Consider the following 15,096-nt stretch of genomic DNA (forward strand, 5'->3'; position numbering starts at 1 on the left):
GACCACCAAAATCTGATCAGTTAATCTTTGAGTCAAGGCAAAGTTTTGTGCCAAATTCGCCAAGCTTGAGATACCACATTAATATCACAGCCAAAAACATGTTTTATGAGGTCAAGACCAAGTTTCATAGGGGCCCTGGATATTGGAAACTAAATGAAGAATTACTAGAAGATAGTGATTTCACAGAAATAACAAACAAATTAATTTAAGATTTTTTTGGTGTTAAAAAATGTAATCCAAAAACTATGTGGGAAGCTTTCAAATGCAGCCTGAGGGGACACTCTATTCAGTATAGTTAAATTAAGCATCGTTTGGAAAGAGAAAAAACATTGATGTCTGAGACAGACGGTTTAACACAAAAAGTTATATTGGACAAACTTGGAGTGCAAGGAAAGAGAATCAGCTGAGAAAGCTAACAAACATATTAGAGAAGTAGAATAGAATGGATAGAAAAGAGGGAGAAAGCGACTAAATACTTTTTTTTTGGCACATAAAAATACTGTGAAGAAAAATGTTTTGGAAATTAAAACAGAAAATTCAACTATTGAAAAACTATTGTAAGTTTTGCGAAACAACACAAATACCTTCCAAAATCATATTAATTTCAGAATGCTGCAGTGCATTTATCACATTAAAATATTAGCTCCAACAATAACATTGCAAAGTGAAGAGAGAACAAAAAATAATCTTGTGAGGGACTTATTACAAAGGAGGAGTTATATCAAACTATTAGATCTTATGAGAAAGGTAAAAGTCCTGGAGCAGATAACACTGATTAGAGAGACTTTTAGCAAACCTTTTATGAAGGTATCAAGACTCTTTTGCTGAATGTCTTGCAAAGAGACTTAAAAAAAAATTCATCCAGATGAGTGTGGCTCGTTACAACAGTAGATCTATCAATAAGTATTTCAGACAGAGTCGAACAAAGGTTATTTTCTACATATCTTCTTATTATAGCAATAAAAAGCTCAAAAAATAAAAATGGATTAAAGCTGCACGGGCCCTCGCACGCTGCACCCTTCGGGTCAGGTCGTACAACACGCTTCTGCAATGGCGATGACTGCAGGACACAGAACTAATGAGTCAAAAGTCACTTATTGCATCCATCAGTCGCACATTTCCATCATGGACAAAGGCAGCCACCTGCACAGACAGACCCTAAGAGGGGCTCCAGCCTCTTTCCTTTTGCCCTCAAACTTCATAAGTACTCTCGCCACTTTCTCACCAAATGTGAAATAGATCTGTATCAAGCTGATGGGAGGAGTACATTGATGTGTCATTTCCTGTTTCCATTAGGTGGCACTGTGACTGCAGCTGAATATTGTCATGTAGATGTGTTCAGGCATATGGGAGTTACAACAACTTCCTGTTTCATGGCGAAGCATCCAGATTGGATGTATTTACATATGCATATTTAACTATTCAACTATTTATAATTATGCAGATGTGTATTTGCAACGTATATGTGTATGTACATGTTTATCTGTATCTATGTATATCTGCATGTATGTATGCTATATATATACCAGTCAAAGGTTTGGACACATGTTTTCATTCAGTGGTTTTTCTTCATTTTTTATATTTTCTACATTATATTATTATATATTATTAATATATACTGGTTAAGTGTGCAAGTGTAATTTTGAATAAATCACTAACAGTCACCAGCAAAGCACCCCCACACCATCACACCACTTCCTCTAGGCCCCATGGTCACCTTTTGTGCATCTCACAAGACATGTCAGGTGGGACAAAAAAATCTCATCAGACCAAAGAACAGATTTCACTGGTCTAATGTCTATTCCTTGTATTTCTTGTCCCAAGCAAATTCACGCAGTCTCCTCTGAACATCTGATGTGTCTGCTACTTGAACTCTTTGAAACATTTATGTGGGCTCTAATCTGAGGTGCTGCTAATTTGCATTTTCTGAGGCTCGTAACATCCTCTGCAGCAGAGGTAACTCTTGGTATCCCTTTAAAGTAATGATGGACTACTATATTAACTGTGTGACGACCCCATGACCCCTTCCTCTCTGTTTGGTTTCTAGGTGACTAGGAGTAGTACCTGAGTTCACGCAGGTCCTGATTGCTATAAAAGAAGACTGGAGCTATCAGCTCTCTCTCTCCTACCATCAGGCAGGACCTTTGGGCTGGAGGTTTTGCTTTGGATTTTTGTTAGACTTATCTTTAGTTTTATGCTCACACCCACACATTCTTTCCACTCATTCAAACACACTACATTACTGATTTGACTGACTTTACTACTTTAAGTAAACTTTGCTTTTGACTTGTCATTAGTTAAATACATTTAATTTAATAATAAACCTTGATTGTTTGTGTGGTCTCTCTCATTTTTGTCCTGAATTTGAATCAGTTCATGACAACTGTACAGCACTGTGTACCAACCCTACCTCTGCACAACACAACTGATGTTCTCAAACACAAAGGCAAGAAATTCCACAGATTAACTCTTGACAAGGCACACCTGTTAACTGTATACCATTCCAGCTGACTGTCTCATGAATCTGACTAAGAGAATGCCATGTGTCAATGTGTGCAAAGCTGTCATCAAAGCAAAAGGTGCCAACTTTGAAGAATCTAAAATATATAACATATTCTGATTTGTTTTACACTTTTTGTTTACTATATAATTCCATACATATTTCTTCTTAGTTTTGATGTCTTCAATATTGATCTACAAGGAAGAAAGTAATAAAACTAAATAGAATCCATTGAATGAGAAGGTGTGTCCAAACTTTTGACTGGTAGTGTATGTGTGTAGATATGGATATGTGTAAATGGTAAATGCCACTATTATGTATCACTTTCTATTCTTATCAAACACTCAAAACACTTAACAGTGCATGTCACATTCACCCATTTACACAGACATTAATACCTAATTAATAGCACAGCCATCAGGGGCAATTTGGGGTTAAGGAACCATGTTACAGAAACTTTCTAACATGCAGATCCTATCTTAACTGTTTAATAACCATGGTGATTGGGATTAGGACCTGATTTAGAAAAAAAGCCACTACAGATGAGAGGTTAATGTTCTTACCCTAACTTGAAATAGTAAAAAGTGTATTACACAAGTTTTCTGATATCCCCTCAAATAAACTAAATCTTAACCCTCATGTTGTCCTCTGGGTCAAAGTGACCCGGTGGCCGACAATGTGTCTTTGTGTGTGTGCGTGTGTGTGTGTAGTAGGATTTGTTGTTGTGCATGACATTCGTGATTCTGAAGTGGTTATCTTTTGTTTTTGAATAACAGTAAGAAGAAAAAAGTATATGGAATACGAAGGGCAATATGAAGGGCAGCGGGAGGGTTAAATAACTGATAAGTTGCCTTAACATTTTTCCACCACTTAGCAAACTTGTTTAGGCCATAGAGACACTGCTTGTGTTTGGAGGAAGAGGGGAGAGGCGTACCACCCGAAGAACAGCGTCTCCATAGTTAAACGCAGTGGTGTGAATATTATGCTGTGGGGACGCTTCAGTACATCTTGAAAGTGGGAATTGTTACGCCAGCGTATGCCCTACAACCTGTGTTAACCCCGCGCTTGCCAGCGGGGTGCAAGGGCCCGTTCAAAGCTGCTTGCAGCTTTAATTTAATCTATTGGTTTTACACCAACAAAATGACAGCAGGTAACTTATTCACTAGGACGCTTACAGCAGACCCTAACAGTGCGTCATGATTTCATGACTCTGGGCCACGATCCTGCAGTATACCCAAGCAACCGATCTGGTGACATGGGGCTCTCCTGGTGTTCTAAATGGCAGATACAGCATAGACTGTGTCTTACCTTATCTGTATCTTAGCCCACTCTCTCTCTTTTATCTCCCAAGGTACCATTGTTGTAAATTTCTCAAAAGAACATCTTTGGATTTATCCACAGATGTTACCAACACTTTTAACTAATCTATTTTTAAGTTAAATGCCAATTTTTGTATGTTTTGATGAGAATTCTGATGAATTACAAAAATATCTCAACAAATAGAGTTACCAGTTAAGGTATCCAAAGGACAATGGATGTTCGTTTGAGTATTTAGGTTTTCCTATAAAATGAGATTAAGTAAGAGAAAAGAGGATCCCTAAATTTAGGATTTGCTTCTGTCATACCAAATTGGGAAAAATCCTCTCCTCTAGTACTCCTAAGACTTAAAATAGGAAGCTCTTGTAATACAAGATTATTTGTATTTGTGTTCTATTTCTGTGGGTGAATTGGTATGTATCCTTTGACCTAATGTAATTTTAAAAAAACAACAACATAGGATTACATGAGTAAAGAACTGAGCTGTGTTTTGAAAACATAGTGAGGGAACTAGGGAGAAGGTTTGATTCAGACAGCCAAAACACAGAGGCCTAATAAAATTCATCTGCACCCTCCATCCTCAGCCCAAGAGAGTGCAGACAAAAACACAGGACCCTCAAGGCTCTGAGACTTACCTCCCTAGTTTCCCTTTCTCCCTTCTCTCTCAAACACATGTATGGCATGGAAAATACATTTTTCAAACTGCATAAGGCTCCTATGCTCAGTTTTACTTGATAAGGAAAATCTTATTTTGGTCATCATTTCTATCAGTTATGGTAACAGTGTACTCACCAAAATAAATGCTAAGATTTGGGAACATAATGACATAGACACATTCAGGCAGAGGATGTAAACAAGTCAGCCGTTTATCCAGATTATCTAAATGACTTAATTTCAGGTTTACACTGAATTGGGCACACCTGAAATGTTTGTAATAATCCATTCTTGTACAAGAAAAGAGTGTGCACAACTATGGCAAGCACAGTTGAAGCAGGAAGTGCGATGTGACGAAACTACAAAACAAAGTTATATGAAGCTGGAGTTTTCCTTGATATATACAAGCTAGAAGGACAACAGATCAAATATATATGAGCCCAGTGTTCTTTTTCAAATGTATAATTGGGGCCAGTGGACAAGCTGAAAACACAACACTGACATATTGTCTCCTCAGCTGCTAAATGCCCCACAGTTCTCACCAGCTAGTTACTAACTGTGTCTGTCTGCTGTTTGGTGCAGTTCTGGTCATGTACAGTGATTTTATCAGAGCTTTCTTACTGAAACCAGCTGCCTGTTGCTGGAAATGAAGTTGATGAGAGCGATGAGTGAAACCAGTGAAACCATCTGCTGAGGTAAGGAGAATTGCATAGTCAAGTGTCAACTTTAACATTACTCTAAACTATTTGATCCATTGTTAATATAAAATATTGATGAGTACAGCTTTAAGGTTATTGCTTCCTGCGGGTGGAAAAATACCCATGTACCCAGTCTTTGGGTGTTAATTAGTTCATTCATATAAATTCATATAAAATCCTCTCCTTCACTGTAATCCCATTTGTGATTTAGGCTAAAAAACAAAAGGGATTTTAATTCTATTTAATATCTTTACCTCTATTTTTTTTTTCTTACAATAAACATTTCCTGGCAGATGAAGATGAACAGTGTGAATATTTATTCTGAGCCCTGCAAGTTTCAAGAATGCAGGCTTGGGAACCAAAGTGAGTGTGTGAGTGACCTTGGTGTCGCTTTAATTTTCATTTACAAGCCTGTTTAATTTTCTTGTACCATTATCCCTGACTCACTACAACAAAGACGTTCCTCTCAGCACGTTAAGTAATCAACCAACCAAGAAAACCTAAGCACATATCAAGGTATAGAATCACAGGACTAAACCGATTTATTGGGAGCTATACGTTTTAACCTTTGACCTGTCAAGGGTGTACCCAGCCTCTGACCTAAAGCTCCCCTGCCACCCTCACAGGATAAGCTAATTAACATATGCTTTAAAATACAGGTTGCTCCCTACAGTGTACACTGGATTAGAAATGTGGATAAGATTAGCCTTGATTTCTAGACAGAGGGATTGAACTGCTAATGTAAGGTATGTCTGGACATACAGAAACACACATACATATAGAAACACACACATAGATAAATGTCATCTGTCACAGAATGCTGCCAAATCATCCAACAATCATCCAAAAAGCCTGGAGCACACTCACCCTGTCCTGGAGGCACCATGGGTACTCTGCTGGTGTCAGGTGAATGGCAGGTAACCCCAGTTTTAGTGACAGTGGCAGGACTATGGCTGTCCTCGAAGAAGCAGGAGTAAGACTCATCTTTCTCTAACACTGGAAGACCTGGGAGTGTCAGCGACACCTGAGGAAAGATGAAATAGTGACACTGATTGAAACTGCTGGTTGATCATTTCAGACAGAGCTACCTCACGGTTGGATTTGGGGTACATGTTTGCAAAAAACAGCCAACATTCAGTAGCAAGCTGAAGAGAATGGAAAGACAATGAATAGGAACAGAACTGGGTGAGGTTCCAGACTGCTGCAGCCAGAGTTATAGGACAGAGCAGCATTAGTAAGTCCACAACTGTGCTGTTGTATATAACAGTGAAGGTCATAATGACAGTAAGTGTTTAAACCTTCTGAAACATAAATCTTATCTGCTCACTTTGTAAATGTCAGTGTAGAATAATTTGATTTCTCTGCTCCATACATGGGAAAAGTTATTATACTCTTATTTCAAATTTGGCTAAACATGTGTTGCTTATCCACGTGCTGTTTCTCTACTGCACTTCTAAGGTATCATCTTTCCAAATAGTACAACTTCTACAGTTTTGTCTTTTCTTAGATTTTCTGTAAATAAAGTTTGAGTTTCTCTAAGTGGTGTTTTCTGGGTAGTCTGACCAGATTGCCTCGCAACTTTCCTTGTTTGGGCCCTAATAATAAACACTACAATTCCAATCGGGGCCTCGCAACCTCGGTTGCTTGGGCCCTAAATACAAGTATATTATTCAGAATATTTTAATACAAAAGCTGAGACAATTCTCACACATCATCTGCTCAGTATTCCATGCTAAAAAAAACAGAGGTCAATACAACTGTGACTGTAGCCTACAATAAAAACAATCACAGAATAATTGCACCTGGGATGTGATTGTTATCACACTGAAGTGCCAGTTTGGGGTGGTTGGGATTTGACACCACACGAGTAGATGTATTCTCCCCAGCGTACCCCACTGTTTTCACTTCCTTCTCCATGAATAAGTGCAGGGTTGACCTGTCAATCTTTCTCTCTTTTGTCACTTCTCTTATGGATTTTACACCCTTGACAGCAGCTACTGGTGTTGAGCCCCAGTCTTTCTGCTGTATTTTCTTGGCATGCTATCTTTTCTACAATGTTTAAAATATGAACCAAAGAAAATCAGCTATGTAATACTACACTGAAATACCATTTTAGACTTTTCATACTTAAATTGTGCCTCATGGTGGGATAGGTTGAACCACTGGCTCAATTTACCCCAAGGCATTTGGCTCACTTTGCCCCACAGCCGCCATTTTAGAAAAAACAGTCTAGCTTTCAGGGTAATCTTTTGATTAATGAGTCCATGGTTTAATACAGTGGCAAATCATCAACATATGTGATATGTTAGTAGACCAGGATAAATTTGTAATAGTTGACATGTAAAAAGTTTACTTTGACAAGCAGAAAAATGTTTTTTGTGAAAGAAAAACACATTTACTATTTTTATGGTCACGACAACAAATGTGTACTGTTGCTGCGATACAGGGGATGGATCAACTTAGCCTGACTTGCTCATACAGGAAATTTTATTTGATAAGATACTTATCAAATAAGTTCCCCCATGTATGATCATAACTGGTCTACTTTACACCCTGAATTTATTTGGACATACGCAAAGAGTCTTGAATTGTCCTCTCCTACGATGAAACACTGTGTTTGTATTGTGTGTGTCTCTGCTGCTACCCATAAGCGCCATCGTCCACAGAGGTGACTGATAGAAAGAGCGCTATGGTTAAGCGATATGTCAGCCGGATCTTTATGCTGGTTTGGTATGCGGCATGCGCGGGCAGAATATGATGGAAAAAGTACCATCGAGGCATGAATCTGCGCATTCTATATTGCAAGATATTCGGAAGAGCAGCCTGTCTGTGCTTGAAAATGATAATTTTATCCTAATCTGCAGAAACAGAAACCATAACAGGTATGTTTATGTTATAGAAACTGCAAACAAAAAATTTCATTCTCCCTCAAATCCTCTGCAAGGCGGTGTATAGATAGGTACTTCAACAGTTTTGTTTTGCTCCTTTGCTGCTGGAGTTTATGTATTGCGGACTTACTGTCCTGCTCTCCTCTCTGCTGATGTTGGAAGGGTTGAGGTCCTGGATGGTCAGACACTGCTGTTCCATGTCAAAGCTCCACAGCCACTGACCTAGCTGGTTCCCACGAGCACACTCTGACTGCAACACACACCTGCAGGGAAAAAAAAAAAAAAATCAAAGCTGTAAATTGTTATGGCCTGCTAGCAAAGAACAGGGTCAAAGATGGCACACAAAAGAGCCAACCAATTTGCTGCCACTTAACAGCCAACACACTGGCCACTCCCCTTTGATCTACAATGGATACCACCTCGAGGTGAACAAATACCACAGAACTGAACAAAAACAGACGTTACTGCATCTACCTACAATAATAGTCGCACAGGTGACCCACACAAAAGTGGAGTGCTACATCCACAAACCAAAAAGGTCACAACAAGTAGACTAACTACAAAGTTGCTGCCATACACCAACAGCAATACACAACAAAAGTGGGGTGTCAGTACCACAACACAAAATGGATACCAAGTGTTCTTCAAGCTGCAATTAAACACAAAAACAGTAATGCACAAGTGACCAAACCAAAAGTGGATTGCAAAAGCCAGGACACAAAATGGGCACAGTGTAGCCAACCACTACACACAAATGTTGCCAACTGACACCTAAGCCGAACCATAGGTGCAGGTCATTGATGGTTCATCAGGTAGCACCTGGTTGGAGCTACCAAGAAGACAGGAGAGGAGAGGCACAAAGACAGCACTATAATACATACAGCCGTAACATTAACTACTAACAAATTGAAAATGTTATGGCTTTTACGAGAGGCTGCAACAATCTGGTGTTGGGCCTTGTGCAATATTTAAAACTGTGGCTTTAACCAGGGCAATATGGAATTGTCAGGGGGAATGTGAAATGTAAATGATGTTGAATGTTATCTGTAGTTTTGACTGTACATGCATATGTGGAGAGGTTGTATGTTGCTATGACACTGGTGTTTCCTGGATGCCAAAGACAAGTACTGGAGTACTGTAACTCTTTTTTAATAAATTGTCACCCTGAGAGGACATGGGCGACAGTGCAAAGTTTCAAGCAGATCATACTTTGTACTTACAACAACTTACAACTTAAGAAGTAGTTTGGAGAGATAATTTTAACATACTTCAATATTTTGCAACAAAAGCGCCCCCTAGTGGCCAATTGGCACCAAATTTTGCACATGGCCTTAGTGGGCTAGGAGAAACTATTGGACCGAGTTTATGCTAATGTGGGTGATTGCTGCCAAAATATGCAATTTTTTGTTTGGAACATACAGGAAGTTGTTTCATTGTATTTCACACATTTTTTGGATTATCAAAATTCTTGTAATAAATTTCGATCACGAGACTCTATTCATACTCTGTGCCAAGTTTTGTGCTGATCAGACCCTCGGCCTAGGAGCAGTTCGAAAAAGTAGAAAAAAGGCGGTGCTGGTGGATATGTGTATAATTTTTTGTTTCTGAAATGTGTGCATGATTCTACACCTCCACTAAAAATTTCACTCAACTTTTATGATATATGCTACACTACCACTTTTACCTACAAAAAATGACATTTATTAAATCTGCAGGCCCTTATTAGAATGGTTAAAGCCCCTGTACAATTCACACCTGGCAGCCCGTCGAAACAAAGCAAGTCAGACCTGCATGTCCCCTTGCATGACACATTTCTCAGGTTGAGAACAGCACAGAAACTGAAAGATATTTAAAAAATCATAGACATAAATGAATGTGGCCTGCAGTTCCACTTTTACCAACGTAAAAGATAAAACAAAATAAAATCCAACCAATTATAATAGGGTTCCCAGCACTCCTGGTACTGGGAGCCACCTGCTTTGCATGCGTAGACCCCAGTCCCCTCGGGCTTGGATCCCTAATAAAGATCTGATCAATTGCAAAAGGGTTCCCAGCACTTCTGATACTTGGACCGCTGAATGAAAAAATAAATAAGACAAAAATGTAAAAAATTTGACAAATTTACAATCCAACCAATTAGCAGTGCTGGGAACCCTATAGTAATTTACACATGACTTCAGATACTTACTTTTTCTCTCCACTGTTTTTGTTGCTTTGCTGACTTGATTCAATTCACTACAGGTAATTAAATGTTTGCTATATTAGTACTATCCAGGGCTGGAGTTAACTGCTCATGTTTGTCTCACCTTCCCTCCAAGACACACCAGCCGCAGTAGGGGTCGTGAGCCAGCAGGCAGGAGTGGCAGTCAGGGTGCTGCTGGCATTCAGCCACAGGTCTCTTCTGCAGCTGAAACCAGGACAACACAATTATGTTTGTCGTGCAAGCCATCTACACTAAGCTCCCAAAAATCTGATTATAAAGAATAAATGGCCTAGTTTCGTCAGTGGAACAATGCAAAATGAAAATATGATGATTAGAATAATCCCTACTACAGGCAGCCTCAGTGGATGAAGAAGAATTGGGGCAGAAGTAAGAGAAACTAAATTATTTCTCTTTATTACTACAATGCAGGAAGGGGGAATAGGGGGGGAATAAAAAAAAACATAAAATGTGATTACAAAAGTCCAGTTACTGTATGTTGCATCTCTGTTCATGTAGACATACCATGTTACGGGTCATGATGAAGAGATATTCCTCTTTCTGGTCAAGAATGAGGTCAGAGCTGATGGCTGAATTCTGCTGAATGGAGATGACTGAGTACTCCTCCACCTCGCCGTTTGGACCCAGGAACACCTGTGGAAATACACAAATGAATGTTATGATCATGTATGAATTAACAGATTGAAAATGCACTGACCTACAAATGAAAATGTGATTCACTTTAAAATGTCCTTCTGTCAAGCTTTATTTGAAACGCAAACATACAAATAGTTATTATTTGATTGATTAAAAAAATTTAATTTCAAGATAAAAGTTATAATATGAAAATAAAATCAGAATTTTAAGAAAAAAGTTGTAATTTTAAGGGGAAGGGAGGCCTAAGTCCCACAAAACAACACTAACAAAAGCGGTTATAGTACAGTCAGTGCAGCCAGAGCCTATTAATGGCAAACTGCCGTGTGTCTCAGACATCGTGACCCCTGAGTCATCAGGTAACCATCACATCATCAATTGTTTGATAAATGCGGTTTTGCCTGCTGACCAAACACAGATTTACATATGACATATGGAGCAAGAACAGTGAAAATAAAATTTAGTACTGAAAACAAAGCCCCGCCTCTCCATGCTAAAACAATGACACAGATTTGAAACTGAAAACCAGTGACAGCGAAAAAATACTGACATCAGGAAAAAAAAAAAGTCACTGAAAGCAGACAGACATGACAAAAAAATCTGCAGATCGTCATTGTAAAACACATCTTAATACAAAAGATATTATGCTAAAGTAAGGTAACAATATTGTGAGATTTATTTTTCAATAAAACTTTTTTCAATGCCAATACTTGTTTCAGTGCCAATACAACTTTTTACAATACAAATATTTCAATGTCAATGTTTCCTTTTTCAGTTTGGGTTTTGTTGTCAATGCCAAATTTTATTTACAGTATCATTTTAATGTCACTGTTCTAGCTCCATAAATACAAACCCATTATAAAATCTGAAAAGATAAAAAACAAACTAAAACCCCCATAAAACTTAAACTGCGATTTCATAAAAACTGTAATAACTATCATATCAGATACTGAATACAACAAGTGACTATGGGTTGAAACCACTGTACTGATACCACTTTTGTCACTTAGTGCACAAAGCTAGAGTTGCAGAGACTCTACAGGTTCTTGTAGTTTTAAGTGCATGACTATGTGACTATTGCCAGAGACAAGTTGTGATAATATCTAAGCAGTTTGAAGACACACATGCATCTGCAGTATTTTCTACTGTATATTAGACAAAGTCAAATTGGCACAATTCTTTTTTTTTCCAGCAACAATGTAACCAATATGCAATACCATCTGTGGAAAAGTTTTGGTATGGCACAGCTGTTTCTAGTGTCTGTTATTGTTATTTACAGTGCTTTACATACACAGATACAGCAATTTCAACGGTGTGTGCTGATCCCATTTATATAGTGCATCCCTATATTTTTTCCAGATATGTTTTTTCACTAAAAGCCACATATGAAACGTACAGGCTGACTTAAAAAGCAAGCACAATTTCCCCCTGGATTTCACCTTTTAATATAGTCTAACAGTAAACAACATTGGGCCTTTAGCTAGACTTAATATAAAACATTTTTTAAAAGTTCAGTGTTGTTTCCAAATATTTGTGGATGTAAACAGTAATAAGAACACATCTCCAAATACTTGAATTTTTCATATTTTAATGAACCTTGCATTTTGAAAATTTGAGTTTTTCTGATATAGACCATTTTTACAGTTACAGTTTTCATATTTCTTCCCTGCTTGTTCTTCTCATCTGTGACTCTTGGGTCTACTAAATTGAAACTGCCCTCCTGTTTACCTTACTCTACAGAGGTCCATGATGGAAGAGAAACTGTCAGATTTTATGACTTTCTTGAGATGTCAAGGTATCTCAGACGAGACAACCAATTTGAAGAGCAGAAAGTACTGTTTTGAATATACAATAAGATGAATCAGTCACCCAGTTTCCTTGTGTAACTCTGAGAGGGATCATAATTAGTAATCAAGATACGGTGCTTCTGTACAGTACATGGCGGTCGTTCTTGACTTTGAGGCAAATCTTTACAACAATTTACGCATGTCCCTTATTCACAGTAGTTTAGTCTCACTTTGAACTACTTCCATCTTCTCCAGTGTGATAGTGCAGTACAATTAAACAACAATATTCTTTATTGTTGGTGTGTTGGAAAATGTGTGATTATTGATTGATCATCTCAGCTTGTTTACCAAATCATTTGTTACTTCAGATAAAGCCATCTGCCTATAAAACAGAATAGAGAGTAGATCATAGAGGTACTAGTGATAATAACTAGCCTATTTAGATAACTTTTACTTCAGTAATCCTGTTTTTTATTTTACACATATGAGGTACTCTATTGTCCTCTTACATCTCAAGTTAATAGACATGTCTCTTCCCTATGCACAGATTGACAGAGAGGTCATCCAGCCAATAGAAGATGCTCAACTGGTAAATTATCTTCCATCATATGGGAAGAGGATTGCTCTCTTCAGTGTCAAACACACTCATCCAAGCGAAACCAGGGTCTTTTTGATAAACTAAGGGAGAAGCTTAAACTTAGAAAGGAAAACCACAGCAAGGAACACAAACATCCAACAAAACAAGTAGAGCAAAACAGTCCACAAGAAATTTTGAAATAGGTTGGAGCAAAGCAAGGTGGGGGAACAAGGAAGGTTACGATTAACATCCAAGCAGGTTTTGATGAGATACTAAAACAAGGAAAGGCTCTGTTCTATCCAGGAGGAGAATCGAGCAAAGGTCAAGAATCAGATTTTTAATTTGATGTTTGGGACTTCCTCACCACAACGATGTTTCCATTGAAAAGATATACAATGCTATATATAAAGATATACAGATATCCCAATTTTGCACTTCTACATAGCAACTCAACCAAAAGCAGAGCTGAGTGAGGAGCCTGATGATAACCCTGGCTGTGATGGTTAGGTCTCTGAGCCTGATTGAGTGCCAGCAGATGAAAGGTCAACACAGGAGTTCGCAATGAACAGAAATGATCAGGTAAATTTTACAGATGAACCTCACAACTCTATTCAAGACGTGTTTATTATTTCTGAGGATAACATGACAGAGTTTTCAGTAACCAAAGAAAACCCTCCAGTTTTTCAAAATTCAAACTACACTCTCAAAACCTTTGACTTGTCTTGCAAAATCAAAACATTGATTCAAAACGGTTTTAACTTCATTCAAAACCAAACACTACAAAGCCAGCTAATGCATACACACTACTCAGCAATCACTCAGCAATCACTCCACACTACACAACACACTACACAACAAATGCAAAACATTGTACTCTGGGCATAGCAAGAAAAATGCAGCAAAAAGCAAAAATAAAAAGCAATATGCAGCAAGCGATATCATTCATTCTGCCTCAGCATAATGTCTTGGCCAGGTCAGGACTTCATCTACAGAAGGAGCAACCTAAGGGACAACCTAAATAAAATCTTGGTGCATTCTGAATGCATTTCTTCACAAGCACCAGCACTTTTGAGATTATTGCTTAAGTGCCAAATTCAGCCTGCCTGCCTCTATACACTAAGACTAGACAGGTTGCTATCTAGAGGTGAACAGATAAACAAGCTGAATTGGATGTCTGCAGGGTTGACTGCTACATCTCAGTAAGGACAGGTATTACAAGTTATATAAGAAACTACTACCAAACTACTTCTTATTCCAGCAATATTTCAGTAATGACAGAAAAATCTCTGTGTAACATCACGGTTAGCATACACAGAAAGTGCACCTTGTCAGTGATCTTCTGTTTGTGTGCTTCCTAAGCACACAGGATGCAAACTGACAACCTATCTGTGATGCTATGTTACCTTGTGCAGGTTCCCTTTGGAGTCTCCCAGGAAGGCAATAGTGTGTCCTGCCCTTACACTGACGGACACAGCAGTGAGACGGGCTGATGGGCTATCCAGTATGGTTTCTGCCTCTACAGCAATTCTGCTGGCCATTGGGCTGGGAGTGTGGTCAGAGCCGCAGGGATACGCATCCAGGGTGTTCTTATAGTGGGAATATGGGAGGAAAAAAAAAATCAGTGCATGATGACTGCAACATAACATGTTCAAGTAAGTTGAAGATTAGATAAGCTTAGCCTCTTCACTGCCTTTGTTGGTGCATTGCAGCATTTCTTGTGTTACTATCACCTGTAGATCAGTGGGACACCACTGATGGGACTGTGTATCACATAATCCCAGGGCATGTGCGTGTGCATGTGCATTGTCATCAAAAAACAGA

At 38.5% G+C, this 15,096-nt stretch overlaps 1 protein-coding gene across 4 annotated transcripts in view; it reads right to left on the reverse strand.

Annotated features, from left to right (window-relative positions):
- Positions 1-15,096, reverse strand: part of plxnb1b (plexin b1b) — an 84,540-nt gene that overhangs the window by 25,859 nt on the left and 43,585 nt on the right. For all 4 annotated transcript variants that reach the window (XM_018667512.2, XM_018667511.2, XM_018667513.2 and 1 more), the window contains 5 exons: positions 14,679-14,861; positions 10,783-10,911; positions 10,364-10,464; positions 8,188-8,320; positions 6,037-6,193 (listed from right to left, as the gene is read on the reverse strand). In XM_018667512.2, coding sequence (XP_018523028.1) covers positions 6,037-6,193; positions 8,188-8,320; positions 10,364-10,464; positions 10,783-10,911; positions 14,679-14,861 — 703 coding nt within the window. The remainder of the gene's footprint in view (positions 1-6,036; positions 6,194-8,187; positions 8,321-10,363; positions 10,465-10,782; positions 10,912-14,678; positions 14,862-15,096) is intronic.

Source organism: Lates calcarifer, linkage group LG12, assembly GCF_001640805.2.
Source record: "Lates calcarifer isolate ASB-BC8 linkage group LG12, TLL_Latcal_v3, whole genome shotgun sequence".
In the NCBI taxonomy this organism is placed as follows: Eukaryota; Metazoa; Chordata; class Actinopteri; family Centropomidae; genus Lates; species Lates calcarifer.